This window comes from Pollicipes pollicipes, unplaced genomic scaffold (genome assembly GCF_011947565.3).
Source record: "Pollicipes pollicipes isolate AB1234 unplaced genomic scaffold, Ppol_2.1 Scaffold_6686;HRSCAF=7923_pilon_pilon_pilon, whole genome shotgun sequence".
Classification (NCBI taxonomy): Eukaryota; Metazoa; Arthropoda; class Thecostraca; order Pollicipedomorpha; family Pollicipedidae; genus Pollicipes; species Pollicipes pollicipes.
This window is the reverse complement of record NW_023596921.1, coordinates 47259667-47279996: the sequence shown is the minus strand read 5'-3', so window position 1 is coordinate 47279996 and position 20330 is coordinate 47259667. Positions and strand designations below refer to the sequence as shown.

The 20330-nt window shown below is 49.0% G+C and overlaps 1 protein-coding gene across 1 annotated transcript in view; it reads left to right on the top strand.

Annotated features, from left to right (window-relative positions):
- The window catches only part of LOC119107558 (rho guanine nucleotide exchange factor osg-1), a 120622-nt gene continuing 100292 nt past the window's right edge, over positions 1-20330 (top strand). The window contains exons 1-3 of the mRNA XM_037231044.1: positions 1-2693; positions 19165-19242; positions 19608-19682. Of these exons, the coding sequence (XP_037086939.1) occupies positions 366-2693; positions 19165-19242; positions 19608-19682 (2481 nt within the window). The 5' untranslated portion in view covers positions 1-365. The remainder of the gene's footprint in view (positions 2694-19164; positions 19243-19607; positions 19683-20330) is intronic.

Genomic DNA, 20330 nt, shown 5'->3' with positions numbered 1-20330 from the left:
CAAGACCCACAGCGCGCCGCAGGAACGGCTCCCGGCGGCTGGGGCCAGCGATGGTGCCGTCGGCGGCAGTGTCTCTCATACTTCTAGCTCTGTTGCTGGTGCAGTGGCCAGTGCGTCCCAAACTCGGGCAAGTGTGGCGACGGCACCCGTGTCTGTCACCCCGACGCCTGCCAGTGTCAGTGAACCGCGTGTTGGGCGTGCAGACTCGGCGCCGACGGCGGCGCTAGTGGACACGGCGGGTGCGGCGGCCAGCTCCCCAGAGCCGCCACCCAAGCCGGCCGACCGACCTCCGGCCCGAGTTCTTCACTCAGACGCGCACCATCCCGTTTCGCAGCGCGTCATTCTCGCGGGCACACTCGGCCGGCATGGGCCGCGCCGCCCGTGCTGGCGGCGCCAAGTCGGCCATCACCATCCAGCCCGTCTACTTCAGCATCAACAAGCCGGCCGGTGCCCCCGTCAGCTCGCACACGCTACCAAAGAAGTTCAAGAGCCACAGTTCTCCCGTGGCAGAGGAGCCGCCTGCGCCGGCCGAGCTCAAGCCCATGCATGTGCGTCACAAGTCCGACTCGATGGTAGAATGGGACAAGACTGCTCCTGAGGAGACTCTAGAAGTCGCGAAGTCCGCCGCTTCACAGCGGGACAGCCTACTCCTGGACGCATTGCTCAAGGAGATCAACCAGGGCACCTCCTCCTTTCTAGGTCGCGAATGCAATGATAGTGCTGAGGGGATCGAGGGCTCAAGGTCTGGCAAGGTAGAGGGCGGGGATGCTGAGGCGATTCCTGCCGACTCGAAGGTGTCAGGCGCCACCGTCGGGCTGCTGCCCACTGATGACGTCCCTCCAGCCTCCACGAACGACGCGGGCACGGAATCGGCGCTCGTGAACACAGACGGTGAATATGCGGGCGAGCCAGGCGCACCATCGAAGTCCGCGGCCAACCACCCGCCTGCCGCGTCCGACGCCCCACTCGGCGCGCCGCAGGTGAAGACGACGCGCGATGTGATAGCGACACCGCACGCCGATCCTGCGGCGATACCGGCGTCCTCGTGCGCGCGCACGTCCGACACGGACGTAAAGAGTGGCCACTCGGCCGCGATGAATGACCGCGGCCAAAACAAGCAGCCGGAGCCGCCTGAAAATAGTGGCGTCGATCAGAGCGCTGCCACCGGCGGCGCCGCGCCGCAGCCAGACGTGGGTGGAGGCGCGCGGGGGGTGTCCGCCGAACTCACCACGGGTCCGCCGCCGCCGGGAAAAGCCGCCGAGCCGACCTCCGCCGAGCCGCCACCGTCACCGGCTATAAATAATTGGGATGCCATAACGACACCGGCCGCGGCGGCGGACGGTGAGGCGGCGGACGGCCAGTTGCGGCTGCAACAGGCTCACGAGGACGTGCTGAATATGAACTTGGACCAACTGGACGAAGAGGGCAATGAAACGGTGTGCCGGGTGCAGGAGAACTTCCGGCAGGCGGTCAAGATGGCCGTTGAGACGTTGCTCAGCGAGGTGAGTGCCGGCGAAGAGCAGACCGAGCTGGTCACGCTGCCCGCCGGCGCCGTCCGAGAGCGTGAGGTCGCTCAGGTGCGCGTAGAGGGCAAGGAGGTCACCGACGAGTGGAGTGGCTCCGAGGAGCTCACCACAACCTTCACTTCCATCCAGAAGGAGGAGCGGCGCTCGGATCAACTGCCACCGCTGCTGGCGCTCAACGCCGGCGGGACGACGGCGCGCGACGGGCAGCAGCGCAGCGCCAGGACCGCCCTCACGCAACGCTTCAAGTCCAAGAGCCTTAGCCCGATCCCTTTCCACTACCGGGAGGAGGCCATGGCGCAGCTGGACGAAGAGGCGGCGCCCGAGGCGGAGGCGGCACCGCGGCCAGGCACGCGCGGCAAGTCTCGCAGCCTGGGGCACAAGCAGCGCAGCTTCGACCTGATCGACCACCCTCGCAACGAGCGCAAACGCAGTCTGAAGCGCAAATCAGAGAAGGCTGCGCTCAGCCTGGGGCCGAGCAACGACAGCCTGAGCTCCTCCTCGTCGGATGAGCTGCGTCCACGCGGCCGCAGTCTGACCCTGGACAAGAACTACGCGCGTCCCAAGCCAGACAAGGTGCGCGCGCGCGCCGCCAGTGGCGCGGCCACGCTGCGGCCACGGCTGGCGCACCAGGCGCACGGCGGTGAGCTGCTGCCGCTGGACGAGCAGCTGGCCTTCGGTGCCAGCCGCCGTCATGTGTCGCCTTCGCTCCTGTCGTACGACAGCGACGTGGACCGATTTCCACGCAGTCCGCATGGGCCGCGCCGCCGGCTGCGCGGCCCCTACGGTGAGATGCTCGAGGGCAAGATGAGTCGCGGCGACTCGTACCGCGCGCGCGGTGACGACTCACTCAAGTTCCTATCGTCGCTGGCGGAGTCGGCGTCGGCGTCGCCCTCACCGGCTGGCTCTTCCCCGCGGCCGGAGCGGGCGGCGGCGGCGGCGGCGGCGGCGGCGGCCGGCTTGGAGCGACTGGCCGGCGCCTCCGACCGCGAGCTGGTGCAGCTGGAGCCGAGCCACGTGCGCACGGTCTCGTCGCCCTCCGAGCTCGCCCACTACTCGGAGCTGCTGGCCGAGGAGTACTACGACGGCGTGAGCCCTGCGGCAGAGAGCCTCATCTCGCAGCTCACTGTCGAGGAGGTCGGACAGATGCGCGCCCAGCCCAGGAAACGGGTGAGTTCTCAAACCCAGCCATTTTTGGTCAATCGCAGGAAAGCTAGGCCCTTTGGTCTATTTCATGCTCCTTGCTATTGAGAGCGCATTTGGAAGGCTGCTCTCTGAAATACAAATTTTGGAGAATTGCAATGTCGCTGAAGGAAAACCAAATGCACGACACGGATACTAGGCAGTGATAAAGAAAAGGGCCCCTTTGGAGGCAGCAAACTGCCATTGGTAAGACATCCGCCATGGCGTGTAGTCCATAGCGGTACGGTGGGATCATAGCTGTTGGGACTTGAGACTTGAGACTTTTGAGACTTGAGACTTTTGAGACTTGAGACTTTTGAGACTTGAGACTTGAGACTTTTATGCGGGCGGAATTTCGTCTCCTACTGGGCAACGTCACCAAACTTTTGGTGCATCCAATTTCTATAGGCGTTGATTATCGGGACCAGTGGCGCAGGCAGACAGGCGACGCAGGAGGCCGGGGACCAAAGGGATCTCGGCACCGATAAACCTGGGCTCCTGGCCGGTACACCACTGACCGGGATGGAGGGAATCCTACCTTCCCAGCTTATCTCAAGAACGGCAAGGTTTATTACAAAAATCAAATGGCGACCGAGGAATGTCGCAGAGTGCGGTCTCGCACCACACAACAAGGGTTGTGCGCCTTCTGCCGCCCCGTCACAGCGCCACCGTGGCAGACCTGAGCCCTCACCCCCCGCCAATTTCACCCCGCCTGCTGCCGTGCACAGTGCCCAGGTGGGCACGGACAACATGCGTTGCCATGCATTTTAAGCCATAAGTTTGGTGCAGACATTTTGCATACTGGCATCTAGGATATCTTGTCTGATGCTGTCATGATTTGGACTCGAAGGTGCAAAATCCAAAGCGTACCTTTTATTAATAGTTTTATTACTTGTTATGCAAATATGTCAATGCGCAGCGTTAAGCACAACAGGGCAGCAACTGTTTAACACAAACACAACTGTTAAATACAACAGGGTGATGATCCAATTGGCTCACATTTCCTTTCAGCAAATATTAAATATCATCTTCCGTTCGGTTGCTATGTCAAGTTGTCTACGGCTATGCGGTCGTGTTATTATCAGCGAACATGACGTCACTCTCACGTCATTGACGCATGATCTATTATGGCCTCGTAGCAGGGCTGGCCGAAGGGCGTGCGTGGAGGCCCCGGTCCGGAAGGCCGGGCCCTCAAATACAAGTCGCGGGGACCTTTGCGCTGGTCGCGGGCCTTTGAGTCAATGACGTCACATGCCACTGGATATGTGTCGCAGACGCACCGGCCACATTGCTGTTCAGTGAACATATGTTGATGTACGTTCGTCCAATATTAGTGAACATACAGACGCAGTTTATTAAATGTTGTATGGAGTACAACACGGGTAAGCACACCTTTGTGCGTTCCACTCGTAGCTGGTCTGTCATGCATATGTGAGCCCACTATCTGTCTGCGAAAAATCTCGTAGCTTGTTTTGTACTTTCCATTGATATGCATACTTTTTATTTATGTGATTGCGGATGAAATCCGCAAAACGAGCGACGTTTAGAATGCAAGTTCAAGATACGCACGAACGCTGGATGGAGGCAAAGCGCGGCGGCAGGCGCCATCAGCCCAGGGGACCGCGTTTCAGTTGCAATTACGTCAATGAGCACCTGCTCAAACACCTAAGTAATTCCGTGAGGTATGAATGCAGCGCGAAAAATTGATTGTAACGACTTGTTGCACAAAACATGGGCTGCGGAATAAGCAACCAAGGATTGTAAACTGGTCATTTCAGCTTTATTATTCGCATCAACTGACGTGCACAAATAATGATTCAACAAAAGTTGTCTAAAACAACCGCTTTTTGACTGATTATGTCTGGCTGCACACAACGTTGTTGAAACATAAGTTGGCTCCCTTTCTACGCGACTCTTGATGAATGACAGGTCGCAAGGTCAACCAAACTGCATTCTTCATTTATGCATCGTTCCACAGCCCCAGTTCGTTTCAAGGTCACGGCCATAGTTCCCGACGTAGTGAGCCGACTACACCTGGTCACCCACATCGGCCCGTCGGCTCACGAGTGCCGCCATGCGTGATCCGCCAATGTTCAAATTCGAATTGCGACCGATCTTAATGGGATCTCATCTATATATTTTTTGCTCTCAACGACAATAGATTGTTTGTAAATTGCAGCATCGGCGTTAAGAAAATCTAAGGGAGAGGGTTCTTTTATAAAATTAGGTCAAATATCAAGCTATATCACTATGTACCTAATTAGCCTTGAATGCTATAATGGCCCTAGCTACAGAGGCATGTAGGTACTGAGTTTTTCGAATGTTTTTTCCGAAGCATCATCGCCGGAGAAGTTAAAAAATAAGGTTCGTGGCGTTGTCGCGTGTTTTCGTCTGCCCCTTGCTCCGCCGCAGGCGCGCCCCGCGGCTTTAAAACTTGAAGAATGGTACCCCATAAGCATGTCCTCGTCGGATTTGAAGGGGTGTCATATTGAAATGCGCCCATCTGTGGTCGATTCGCCGTGGAACGACCCGTTTGTCATGGAAAAACTCGGTGTTTCTAGGCAGCGCTTATGACCATGAGTGGCAATGCATGCTTGCGTGATGACGTCAAATATTTCAACGCTTCCTTGCTAATGTCGCTTATTCTGCGCGTCCTGGTATCTTGATGTGTGATTGTTTACAACGTGAAAATTATAAGGTCGAGGAATGGAAGCTGAAGACCCCTTTTGCTCATATTAAAGCAGACACCTTTATTATAGTGTCCAAATGAGGAGTCATTTTTCATAGACGCGAGTAATTACGAGGTTTTGTTTTAGTCAAAAGTGTTAACGGTCTAATTGCAATAACACATTTGTTTAAGGAGTGTTCCTTACTGATCCAAATACAACTATCTAAGCCCCAAAAGCCATAGTCATGGCAGCATCAAAAGTTGATTCGAGATCAAGATCAGCTGTGTGCTCAAATGAAAAACCCAGGTTGCCAAGGACAGCTGCTAGCTGCACGTCATAAGAGCATGACCATTGCCAAGAAGAAAGATAAGTAAATACCGGTATGCATTAACCTTCACGTCAGGTTGATATTCACGATAAAATGGCAGTCATTAAAATTCTGTCGGCACAATATGTTGCTTTGCTAGGAAGTGTACGATTCAGCTGTTTTTAGTGCTTCTTTGCATGGTGTATATTTGCATGAATTTGCAAATGATGAAATGCGCCCAATTTTGAACAAAGATTTGATCGTTCCCACAATTATCGCCTCGATGCATCATTGATGCCTGAGCTCTTATACTGCCATTTAGCGGACACTTTTGTGCGCAATGTTTTGTTTTATGTTTGTTTTTATGTTGCGTGTTTTATGTTTCTATGTTTTTATGTTTTTTAAGCTAAAACATTGCTTCAGTTACTCCGTAATGTTGCACAGTATATTTGCGGTTTGCATATCAATAGCCGGCGTTCACTAGTGTATGATATCTGCATTTTTCATATGAGTAGCCGTGCCATGACATATTGGAAGGGTTGCCGGGTTATGAGTTCAATTTCAAAGTTCTTATGCTGAGTTAACGAACCTGAACACTCCAAGAGCTACTGGTTTGACGTTGCAGCCATAATTATATTGGCGGTGCTCAATCCTCAAGAGTGACAATGGTTCGAAAATATTGAACGAAATATGAGGCACACTTCAAAAATTGGACACATGAATTCAGAAAATGATACTAATGTGCGCAGACACTACCACTAAAATGTGTCAAAATTGATAAATAATCCAAACTCCCAACAACCCATATGCATTTCCACGTTGAAAGCTGAAAAATCACAGACGGCTGAGCCGGAAGTTTACAATGACCCACACCGAGTACTGCGTTAGCAAATTACTTATGCCTTCCCTTCTACGCGAACGAATGCCTGAGACACAGAATGAGTGTTCACGATTGTGCTGTGAGATTTCGCCTTAACAACACAGCAGAATTAGGTTCGGAAACGGGTCGTAGAGAGACAGAAATAAGCGATCTGTCTCTATGTGAAACTACCGTTGATGGAGGGTGACCCAGAAACTACTGTTGATAGTAGCTAACCAACGTTTTGCTTAACGATGACAAGTGTATCTCTCGTAGATTCAAGACTGCGGGGCATTCGAATGGCCATTCCAACGGAACAAACCAATGGCAGCCATTAATGGGTTCAAATTCGTCCAATTGTGACGCTTTAGTAGATACTCCAGAGAGCGAGGACGGGGACTCTGTCAACACCATCTCAGAGCGCTGCGTCGCTTCCTCTCCAACATCCTTCTCGGCGGCCCTGGGACCGCCTCACGGGATTGATGGGGACGTGGAGCGGCGCCAGCAGGACGGGGCGATTCAGCAAACGGCGCGGGCTTCTCTGGATCGGTTGGGAGAGACCTTTCGTGAAATGTACATCATCTTAAGACCACCGTGGATTGTCGTCCGACCTGCCGCCACTGGACTGCATGTTGTAGGGTAACCTGAAGAACCACGTTCACATGGACAAGCCAGCGAACCTTTAAGAGCTTAAGGCTGTTTTCAGACTTCAGATGGGACGCGTCACCGGCGATAAGATGGGAAGGATAACCGACCACCCACAGTAGATTTAACTGTTGCGCGCCCTTGACAATCCCTAACATATTTTCGAGTCACTATTTGACGCATATAAAATCTCTGATTACTCATGTCGCTGATCGTGTTTTGCCTCTGAATTGGCAGACCAGAGGCACCAGTCACCATCGAAATCGCAAAGTTGGGTGCTTGGTCAGATCTCACGAAAAACCGGGACTTAAATGCCCTGTGAGAAAACTTAAAATTGAACTATCAGAAAAATATATCCTTATTGCTGAAACTAATCGGTAAAATATAACCTTTGTCACTTTAAAGCGTATTTCTAAGCATATTTCCGATAACAAATGAATGAGTCATCGGAGCACTTAGATGCGCTGATTACGATGCAGTTTGATTTTCTGGGTTACACGAAATAATTTTGGTAAGATAGGAAGTTGTGCTATCTATTTCTTTCTTTCGAAATTTTCTGAGCACATTTTTGATAAAGATGCACCGGTAAAAGCTTTAAAACGGAATGTTCAACGCTGTGCAAATATATGGTCATGTTTGTGAGACTTTTGCACAGCAACCAAACGTTTTAGAAAAGTATTGCTTAAACTGGGCAATAGGAATTTCAATGTTCTTTTTTGGAATAGCTTAAATTCAGTTTCCAAATTTTTAGATATACAAAAGATATCCAAAATTTATGACTTATACGTACTGAAAATTCTTGTCATTTTTGCACTTTTGTGTAGCTTTTTAGATAGGCAATTAGAGCACAAATGATGTATGATCGGTCACTTACACCTCGAAACACCGAAATACCGAAATAATAAAAAATAATAATAAAAAATATAAGCCCATAATTGACAGCTAAATCATACTTCCCATTTTTTACCACTTAACCAGTTACCAGTCGTGCAATGGCTTCACAACTAAAATATGCGCGCTGTTTTTATCGACCTAATGGTATTTTCAGATTCATGTTAGGCCTTGAAACAAGGTCCGTTGTTTTTTATGTAAAACGATATCATTTGTGTGATTGTAGTAAATGTATTTTTAAGCTTCTTTAGTAATTTTTCATTAGTGAAAGTTTTGACCTGTAAGTATACACTTAAATTAACAAGTTTGGAATTCTTGTTATCGTATCCAGGGAGTACTTCCAATGTAAAATGTTTTTGTGTAGGGTAATTTTGACCTCAGATAAGTATTTATGGCTCAAAATGTCCAGTAAATGGTTGTACTATTTTTTACCATTTTACCACTCGCTAAATTTACCACTTGCAATGCTAAATGCAATAATTTGTAAGAGATGCGCAGTTGTTAGTCTACATGACAATACTTTCAGATCGAAAATGCGTAAGATATTGAAGTCAGTATCTGTGATCAAGAGGAGGCAGCTCTCCCTTTAACGTTATACGTGACACTAAAATGAATCCTGGTCCCAGGGTAATATGATGTGGGGGCTAAAATCTAATCTTGGCCACATGACCCATTATTGTGTAATGTTCGGCAGGTTGTAGCGCAGTAGCCATGAGCATTAAGAAGATGCAACCTGCGGCATTTGATAGTCCTTGACATGATCTAAAAGAACAAGTGAACAAAACGTTGTTTTTTGTATATAATAACAAAAAAGGGGTGAATTTTAGTCCTCACGTATATCCAAACATTTAACTTTTGTTTTTTTGTACTTGTTTCGGATAATGAAATAAAACACGGAATTTCTCATGTGAATCATTTTGTCGTCAGACCAATATTTGGGCCTCTTATTTGGAGGTGAATTTCAATTACCACCCTTTTACCACTTGTGCTGATGTGTTGTGCGTGTATTGCCAATATTTTAAATTGCAAAATTTTGGGAAAAATTGTAAACATGGTAACGTATTTAGAACTGAAAAGTTGAAAATTTAATTTTTTCAACAAGCTATCGGTGCATAAATATTGTTTGGTAATTTTGACCCCGGGCCAGTTTTTGGCCAGCTGCTGGCGAGGGCTACAGCCCTCTGGTGGGACCACGGAAGTTAAGGAACGTTGGGCCGGATCAAGCTCTTGAGCGCAGCCATATACGCACAGACATGTTCTTTTCTTTTTCATTCACCGCATACATACGTCAAGATCTATATGTTATATATATATATATATATATATATATATATATATATATATACGTTAACAACATCGAGAATTACTCATGTAACACAAAGAACAAATGAACAGTAACAACACCAAACATAACACCGCAAAAGCATAATAAATTTGGGCACTATTAGTCAGCCTACCCGGTCGCCCCCTGGCCACCCGGTAGCACCAAATCTCTCCCACCACGTAAAGGTGGTGCCCATAGGGAGGGTCCCACTTATTTACAAACTAATTTGTACAATCCCCGGCTTTGCCCCCGAACCGACTGGCACGTGGCCGGCCGGGGGCAGAGGGGAACCGAGGACGCTCTCCGCCCGCCACTCGAGCGGGCGGAGGCATCCGCGGGAGGGAGCCACTGTGGCCGGTCTTCACCCCCGAGAGACCACACGACCGCCGCCTCCCTGAGCGGCAGCCTCCAGCCGCCCCCGGCGTTACCGGACGGTGCGGCCGGGGCCCTCTTCACCCACCAACCTGGCAGGGTGAAGGTTGGCCTAAAGGGAGGGTGGCCAACCGCACCCACGCCGTGGCAGAGACTGCTCCGTCATCCGCCACGGCGGACCAGCTGAGCTGCAGCGCTTGCAGCTTGCAGCCCACTCTTGCAGCTTGCAGCTTGCAGCCCAGTCTGGCAGCCTGCAGCTCATACTTGCAGCTTGCAGCTTACACTTGCAACTTGCAGCTTGCCGCTCACTCTTGCAGTTTGCAGCTTGCGGCTCACTCTTGCAACTTGTAGCTCAGTCTTGCAACTTGCAACATGCAGCCAACTTTTCCAGTTTGCAGCTTGTAGCCTGCAACTCACTCTTGCAGCTTGCAGCTTGCAGCTCACTCTTGCAGCTTGCAGTTTGCGGCTCACTCCTTGAGGATCTTCCGAGGAACTGCGGCACCGACCGGGTACCAAGACTCCAGCCCGGGCGCGCGGCCAGAAATTGCCCTACTCAGGTTGTTTTGCTCTTGACTCCGGGCTTTCCGATGCCCTTGGCTTTGGCCAGATCGATTGTCGTCAGTTCTGCTGACGTCCATGGCCGCCTGGTGCGGTGGTGCCCTTTGGCGGGGCCAAGGAGTCGCTTCACCAATAAGGGCGCAGACTATCATCGACTACGACGTCCGACTCCGTGTCTATGCTTTCAACTCTTGTCCGCGAGCTGCCCATGTGAACTGTATCCCGGTATCGCGATTCTCTCTGGGTCTTGGGCAAGCCCTGGGGCTTGGTGTTGACGTGGGGCAGTGCGGGGGGCCAGTCTGCGACTGGATCCGGCAGCTGCGCTGGCTCGGCAGGGACCGGGATCCGACTAATGCTCCTCATGAGCGTCGGTGGCCGATGGCGGCGCCTCCTCCATCTGCCCCGCCGCGCTGGTCGTGAGCGGCTCCTCCAAGCGTTGCCCGTCCTCGTCATCAGTCTTCGCTCGAGCTCGATATGTCGCAGTGTTTGGTGGCGGATTTTAGTATTGCCGACTGCACTGTGTGGGCTCCCCTAGCGTCCTCCATAGCGTCGTAATAGTGCATGGGCGTGCTGAGACTATGGCAGCGGTAACGTGCTGCCTCACTGGAGGTTGCCTCCTCCAGTGCACCCCTGGCCTCAAGTGAATGAGTCAGGTCCACATGGCGCCGGCGGCCTCAGTTCCCGCGCACGAGCCTCGGGTAGTCAAGGTGGACGATGGAGGGAATGTGAAACCTCAGGCGTCTATCATCGTTTATGTTCAGCTTGGGCAGGAGCTTCTCGTTCGGCTCCCCTCCTTCCGCCAATGATGACGTGGGTTGTTCACGTAGAAGCATATCACACAGTGAAGCCGCCTGGAAATGACGATGCTAACCGAGCGATGGATGTGTTTTGGTTTGCTTCCCGCGTGACTGATCGCGTAGTGGTTTCCCACTTTTGGGGTTTTAGATTACTCTTTCACCCTGACGTTGCGGGAAACCCCTGACCTGGTTCTCGATATCACCTGTGCCGCCACAAACACCATCTGGCGGACCTTGACAGCCACATGCCGCAGGGCGACAGGGTTGGTCGGCAGCACCTCTTTGCCTGCTTCAAGGACGCTGGTCAGGTGCCGCTCCATCTCGCGCCTGCTAGAGGTTCTCTGGTCGTGTGACAGCCTCCCTTCCTGCACATGTTTCACTTTCCCAGATGACTGGCGCTGTCGCATCAAATCCTTAGTTTTCTTTAAAACGGACGACAGCATGGCGATTGTCAGCTCGTGCATGTCCTTTCATGCTCCGCCGTTTGTAGCTTCAGCGAGTCGCTGATGGATGAACTTAAGAAAAACACGTACGGCACAAGCCGTACCCATGCCGAGGTCGGCGGACTCTTTTTATACCTCGTCTAGGGTGGTGTGGATCTGGCGCCTGTTTGCCTGTGAGGCCAACATATATCTGAAATCTGGCACCGCCAGGCTTACGCGCTTCTCAAAACCGGCCAGCAGGCTGCGGATGGATTTACTGATTTTTGCACGGATGTAGGCCCCCGTCCTTGTAAAAAAAAGATCATACCTACCGGAGTGGCTGAACACAGAGTCCCTCAGTATGGCTTGGCCTCTAACTTCTACTGGCGCTGGTTCCAGACCTTTTCTTTTTCCTTGTCTAAGGGTGTCAAGCGTCTCTTTAAGTCCGCTGAACTGTTCGGCCTTCAGGGGAATTTTGAGGGCCAGTGCGACGTCCAGGTCATTCGCAACAGACTGGTGCGTCGCCGCAGAGATGTCTTACGCTATGGAGGGTCGGCCATCGGCCTGAAGGCCCCTGTGCCTTGCGCTTTGTGAGAGGTGACGCGCCAGCGCGCGTGCCACCGTTTTGTCAGATTCGGGTTTTGTGATATTTGCGCCGCAGGGGCAAGGCACAGTAGTGCTGGCGTCCGCCTTCACATACGTGGTGATTTAAGCCTCATACTTGAACCACTGAAAGATGGTAGAGAGGTGAAAACAGCACGAGTGGTGTCTTGTTTCTCCCGTGAGGACCAGCTTGCCACAGGGGCAGGCGAAGCTGCCTTGCTCAACGACCCAGTCCGCCGTTGTTGGGGCCCTTGGCCACCACACTGCTCGCCAGACTGACTGCGTCGGAGTGCGTGGCTTGGGCATCTCGTCCCGTCTCGCTACCCGTGCTCCCTACCGCCTGCTCACTCCCTCTCTGCGGGGTCTCCCTCCGGGAGGGCGTGGCTGGCCCCCTGCCTGATTCAGGCATATCGCCCTGCTCTTCCACACGACGGTATGGCCCTGTGGTGCCCAGTCCGATGTGGACGATGGCCCACCGGCGGTCACTCCCTCTCTCGAGCCCATGCGCACTGATGTCGAAAATCAGGCCGGTTCTGCGTGGGTGGTCGGTCCCGGCCGGTCCTGCGGTCCCCGCGCCGAACTCTACACGACGGCACTTCGGCTTTCTTTCTGGTGATTGCTGGTCACCAACAGACGACTCACCATCTGACTCCCAGTGGGGTGGAGGCTGATACGCCCGGCCCAGGTCGGAATCGTCAAAGAAGCTCAGCTCATTATCGCCGCTCAGTGGGGGCGCCTCGCTGGACGTGACACCAACCATCTGACGAAAAACTCCGGTGCAACGTTTAGAATGTGAAAAACTTTACTCAGTGCTCCGTCGAGCGGCCAAAGCCGAAGGAAGGTGGCGTCCTGGCAATTGCTTGACCCGGACATGCTGAGAGGGTCGATTCCACGATACACCACAGTTCCTTCGAATATTGGCGTCAGCAGGAATGCGGGTCAGCAACCAGGGGCGCTGTAGCCAAGTAACAATGAACACTAGAAAGATGTAACTTGCAGCATTTTGATTTTTTTTTTTTTGCTTGTTTCGAATGGTGAATAAACATACAAAATTCTTCACATGAGTCATTTCGACGTCAGCCCAATATTTAGGCCTCTTATTCGAAGCCGAATTTCAATTGCCTTACCACTTCGTTGCCACGACTGGTAGCTTTGATTGTTCAATAAAAGATGCGGTTTGTATTAATAAAAGGTCATGCTATTTACAGAAATTAAATATGTCAGTTATCAAAGAAAGTGCATTCGATCAAATGGAGCCGTTTTTTCTCCTAGCGTTACGCGTGGCAATTGAAAAAATTAAAGAGTTTGCACTTGTACGGAGTCCTTTTTTGGCGGCCTGTAGCTCAGTAACCAGGGGCGCCAAAAGCATGTTATTAGCTGGAATATATACATTGTTGCATGCTCTATGCGATGATGCACTGAAATTAACTTAGCGTCTGTGTAAAAATTGTTACTGTGGCCTATGTTTACTTAATTATGCACATCAAAATTTTCGAACTTTCCACAAACATGTAATCGCAGTAAGATAGAAAATAAAACCACAAAACACACTTTCGATGGTCATCTTGAGCTCCGGCCAGTTGTTAGGGGGATATTGGACGTCAAAATGTTTTGTTTTCATTTTTACCATGTTCACACCATCATTGGTGTTTTCGGGTACTGATCAAACATGCGCATGATACTTATCATATTCTGTTTACAGAACAACTTTCTGTACGAGGTTAAAAAAGAGACATAATTATCGTCAGGTAGTTTTCCCCATAGGGTCACGTTTAAACTTCGTCATGTGGAGGTAGAAGTGAGAAGCCGTAACTAGAGAACTGTTTAAGTCACATCATTCATATATTATAAATGGTTGTACCCAAGGAATGGATTCTCTACGCAACAGCCCTTAATATGTTATTGGTACATAGGGGTATTTTTTTGAATTTATCACCCGTCTATGAGATTTACCGTAGGAAAAAAATAAAAAATTGTGTTTGTGTTTTTCAAGTTTGAATGCAATATTCTGATAGACCATGCTGTGGGCATTCTGTTGATACCCTTATTGAAGCTTTGGCTTAATTATTAAGCCGTCCAGGTCTAATCAAAATTTGATTTGTTGTGCCATGTTGAACATTTAATGTCAGTGAAAATTATAAAGGATTAGGATAAAGACAAAACCTGATGTTTTTTTGGAACAAAAATTATACAGACAGAATTCGAGCGGACTCGAATTAAAGTAAATTAGCGTTTGAAACGTTTTCCACAGGGTGCCAACCTGAATAGAATTTCCTGAATAGTTTAATCGGAGCCAACAAACCACTCAACACTTTTGGAGTTTCTTCGGCTTTTAATCGGTAGATTAGCTGAAATAAAAACCCACAACGCTGAGCATTGATAACAGCATAATATACTAAAACATTGAAAATGGTTTAGCCTTAAGTTTTTTAAAAATTAAGAACACTTTCTTGACTGTAACATTTTTTACCTGGAATCGTTTAAAAAAGCAATAGCGTTTTGAATCGTTGAATTGCACACCCAATGGCGTTTTAAACACAAAAATTGGTTGAATAGATTCCGTAATTAACACTTATGTGCAGCGGACTTTTTTCAAAAATCGACATTTTTGCTCATGTCTCAGGTGTCCTTGAACCGATTTTGTAATTTCGACCACCGAAAACTGCTCCGTGACAAGCCACGTCGATTACTTTACAACATGGAAATCTTCTCGGCAAATTCTGCTCGTGGGGGTTTTCATACTTTCCAAAATTTTGAAGTCTCTTTTGTCCGATTTGATTCTTCTTTTCTTTTCATAAATCGATTTGTCTCGTTGGGATCTTTCATCTTTGAACGAAGTAAATCGGATGGTTAGAAATATTTGAAGTACTATTTGGTGCAAATTAAGGTCCCATTGAAACTTTCGTACAAGCCTGTGGGGAAAAGGTAGTACCCGGGCATGCGATTGAAAAATTCGGTTAAAAGGCATCCGAAAGAATGGGTGTAACCTAGAATGAAAATGACTCTAGGGTCTCACCTAGAGAGTAAATTAGCTGTGTGAGACCCCAGGGTCCTAACTTTAGGGTGCGTTAGTGTAACTTAGAGAAGTTTAAATTCGCAAAATTGACCAACTTCAGCCGTTGTTAATGTCTCAATAAAAAAGATAGAACAAAACGGAGACTGTCATCGTGACTGTTGTGCCTTTCTCTATAAGATATGTGAGTTTCACGACCTTAAGTCACATGGGGATGACCTGGTGAGTTTTATGTCGAGTGGGGAATTTACCCCGAGAGACATTGTTTGATTGCGTCATCAAACGGTTGCATGACATTGAGCTGCTGCCAGACTAGCCGTGTGAATCTGTCGTCCTTTGATTCATTTGCAGTACTTCAAACTCACCGAGAGGTAGCAATGGGGTACTGAAAGTGTTAACGGAAACAAATATCGCTATGTGCTCATAATGTCATAATACACATAAGATCATAATATGTACTTAATGATGAGACAGGCATACTACGCACAAAATATCACACTTAATATCATTATGTGTTTTGGCCTTTCATCGCGATGTTTTTATTCGTAAGTTTAAGAGGCTTACTAACATTCGCATACTCGGTTATGGTGTTTTCTTAAGTGCTTCGATCACGTGTCTTGTTTTAGTTATAGCTTGCAGGTATGTCCAACTTCTTATGTAATAAAGCACAAAACGCGATTCGTGATTGGAAATTTCACAGTATGCTCAACATTGATTGGGGGCCAGCTGATGTCTACTTCTCTTGGGAATTGTGCTCACGAACGCCACATCTGAACGCCATATCTTTGCACGCCCAAAAAATGTGGTTTACAAAATTAAGTGTTAACTGTGTGATTAACATGGAAGGGTCATATTCTATATTGTGGAGTCCATGCGCCCTATTTTTTTTTTTTTTTTAGATGTAATGAACACCTTCGAGGCGCTAAAACAAAACAGGGAGTACTCCTTTCGGTGACCACATTTTTGGCAAAACACGTTCAGGCTGAAATCCAGGGAGGTGCGGACTCTATGCCCCTCTTAGGACTCGGCCATCTGCAGAGCGCAGTGATACCCGGACAGGAAAATAAGTAAATTCATTCTTATAAAAGTCGGCGACCAAATCGTAACGTACAGGGCTCATCATTACCGATTATGCGATCGTGATATGTGCTTTGATGTGTGGTGAGTGCTAGCTTACAATCGTTTTAACGTGCAAGTGATGCCTGACGCGTCATGTGCAATGCCTGTTTAATTGAAATCGCTTGCACGTATAATTGATGCGTGATGGGTGGTGCCTATGTACTTCAACTCGCTTGCATGTTTGAATGATGCGTGATGCGTGTTGTATGTTTACGTGAATTCGTTTGCGTATTCGCATTTTTCGCGTTTTCTAGTTGCTGCTTAAATATGCACTGCATCGTAGTAATGGCTGACAATTGCTCCTTGTTTAAGCCCCTGAATGTTGGTGTCCTATAAAAATTGTGGCTCGCTATAAAAAAGCTGAAAAATCGAGCAGAAACATTGGCAGGCAATTTTAAGCTCACTTTTGCTATTCGTTTTTATAAAGGCATGTTGCTCAACGCATCTATATCTCCATTCCTCTGGTTCTTCTCCGAGGATGAAGGCTATTACTACTGTATTATCTAAGTTTTACAAGAAGTACGAGTCTAGATTTGCTATGCATTGTTATACTACAATCAACGAAAAATGCGCTGGAAATTTTCATACCGATTCATGCAGCAATTTCTGAACCATTCCTTCGGCGCACAGAGCCCAAGCACTTCTCCCCTGGTGTCGGGTATGTGACGCAGTCGAGGTGTAGCGTAATAAGGCGAAGGTAACGATCACATAACTCACTTTGGTCCTCTCTTCACAGTAGTTGCATACCAAACTCTTTGGAAAAACACAGACTAAACGGCAGACACCCAACAGAGGCCTAGAACGACATTTTTCAGCAGATTATTTAAAAAATAAGGATTATGTGAGGTTTTTAACCACACGCAGAAGAAATATGATGTAAAGCTGGGTGAAATAAATGATGACCATTCTGGCAAAGACCTTTGGTAATCCGACTACGTCCAACTGTTACAAATACAAATTCTGATCATATTGTTACTTTTATCCGGAAACGGTTAGAGCCCGACTCGTTCGGACTCGGAGTGCACCAATGCACATTGGCTGCCTGAAGTCCTCTGTTTTAAGTGGGAGCATGCAGTGCCCGGCAAGAGCCTTTGTGTGGGATCCAACGCTGTGCACCATAACACAACTGTATGGCATCATTTCGATCTGCTTCGGTACCGCGCGTACAAAACGCAACTGTATTGGCATCATCTCGATCTGCTTCGGTACCGCGCGTACAAAAGCCGCTTCCTGGTCTGCAGAACCTGCACTTTTTACAGAAGGATGCTTAGGATAGCATGCGAACAGATTAACTTTGCAGATACGCGTCACCGTGATACAGTTTGTTGGCTTTATGTATGTGCTTTTCTTAACAACAAATGCTGAAACCAAGAGCCTCCTTCAAGTCCTTTGATAAAAACCGTTTGCGAATATATCCATCTTTCTTTGTCTAAATAACAATCGGAGATGGCAGAAGAATTGGACACACTTCTGCGCAGTGCGCGGCTCGTATAGTGAAGTCGCGCGTTTCACCGCTGATTGCGAACGATGAATGAATATAGCGTAGTGACATACTACTTATCCACATCTGAACCGGTCAGCGAATGGACAGTCCCGGCTACTGGCGATGTCTACCTGGTATGGGCGGAAACCAACTTCCGGTTTACGGCTTGCCGTGAAGCACGCAGTAGGAAATCCTGGCATCGCGGCTTGCGGATAATGAAATGGACTCGGCTGAAGAGGATACTGGAAGAGATGCTATCCACACGTGGTAACAAAAGGGGGAGAGAGAGAGAGAGAGAGAGAGAGAGAGGAGAGATAGAGAGAGAGAGAAGGAGAGGAGAGAGAGAGAGAGAGAGAGAGAGTAGCTAGAGAGAGAGAGAGAGAATAGTAGAAGAGAGAGAGATAGAGAGAGAGAGAGGAGAGCAGAGAGAGAGAGGGAGGATGAGATAACGACAGCATGACAGACCATACCAGACATACAGACAGCAGAAAGAAAGAGAGACAGACAGACAGACGACAGAACAGACAGACAGACAGACAGACAGACAGACAGACAGACAGACAGACAGACAGACAGACAAGACAGACAGACAGACAGACAACAAGACAGACAGACATACAGACAGACAGACAGACAGAACAGACAGACAGACAGCGGGCCGCCGACCCCCCCTCAGCCACCGTTCCCTGGAAAGCGGGCGGCCTGTCCGCCTCGCTCGGGCAGGCCCGACTTGAGGCTCGCTGGATGATCCGGTTCGGAGTGCCTACGTGTTTTTTAATGAGCTGCAGAGGCAAAGATATGTACGAGAACCAAAAAAATGATACGCTATTTTGAAATAAATGGGATACTATAATGTAATAACTCACGTTTGAAAATACCAGTTAGCTAATATAAGCAATCCTGATATCTTTGGACATCTTCATAATTAAAATGTTGTGTTGCTCAGCCTATTCCGTTGTTCATGTTGGGTATGAATAGCTTTTTAGATACGGTCGTTAAAAGATAACTCCTTTTCAAAACATGCCAAATGCCGACACATTTTTATCTCTAAAACAGCACCCCCAATTAGCGTATATTTTCAGGATCGAGTTCCGAACAAAAGAAAATCCATCGACGGTTGTTTTCAAAATACCAGTGATTCGGGTAAATAGATTGGCATGATTGGTATGGGAAGCTCCACTTTATACGTGCGTGGCATTTGCTACAGGTGCCTAAATCGCACTTACAATTTAACAGTCAAGTTGTTCTGGCTTCGATTTACGCAACATTCAGCAGGTCTGCAATCAAGCTGGGACAAAAATGTTGCGATCGTCTGCATTGACTACGCGCTTCACTGTTGGGCTGTCGACGCCATGCATGAATTATTTTCCTTATGTACGGCGTTTTATCTTCGGCAGGGGCGAAGGCTGTTCATAATCGGAGAGCTACTGGACACGGAGCAGTCCTACGTGGAGTCCCTTCGGCTCCTCATGAGTGTGAGTACGGAGCGTGGCGAGTTTGATTTTAGGTCACTGAGGGATGAATTGGCTCACGAATAGATAGTGAGTGCCTTGTTTCCGAGCCCGTAAAGGTTTCTTTGAGATCATACTTTGAAAGGTTCTTGCGTTCAAAGCTCTCGTCTTCCTGTACGTATTTCACGGAACCGTGTGCACGTACCAGATGCTGGGATAGTTGTCCAAAAGTTGCTCACGTGCCTTATCCACTATTATGCAGTGATTTCATTAAGAGACAGCGCATAATAAGCGCCCAGGACCAGCAACCCGTCTGTTTTTGTTCCGAGGTTGATGGTGGCTGTACTTTTCCTTCATGCTAACATCCCTGGTCTCTTGGCGTGTTTCAGTACTCCAGAAAACTACGAGAACCGGAACTGGGTGCCCTCATGGACCCAAACACTCTCCTGGATATATTCCATATGGTAGGACCTGAACACCCCACGTCTTGCCACCTCTGATGTGGATCCCGAGTCCCAAAGCCATGACGTCCGGACCTGCAGACGTGCAGGGGGACCATGATCGCAGGCGTTTGAAGCGACCTAACACTCTGGTTCTATTCCGGGCAGGTGGGAGAATCCCACCTCTTTTTATGCCGTTGCATCAATGTATGTTTTACGCGTTGTGTGAAAACTTCGGGTGCATGAAATCCACAGGGGTAGTTTCAGGATCCGGTGTTGGTGGGTGGGTGGGTGGGGGGGGGGGGGGGGGGGGGGGAAGCGGGCATCCAATGAAAGCGGGCATCTGGCGATCATGTTTGGATAGTCATCTACCCGAAACTGTGCGCACTGTCTGGCGCCCACAGAAATGCTGATGCCTACCGCGAATAAGACACTTGCAATGTACAGAAGGTCTCCAATTGAGCTGCAATCGATAAAAGTACCCTCGAAAGCATGTTCTCTAAAGCAAATCGTTGATCGAGGCCATGTTTGTTAGTGACCTTTCCGGACATTGACGAATGCGAAATACCTTGCCTGATCGTTGCGATTGAGGAGCCAAAAACATCGCTGTGATTGAGGAGCCAAGAACTACCTCAAGGGTCAAAGGCTACCTAAAGCTACCTCGAGCTTCAA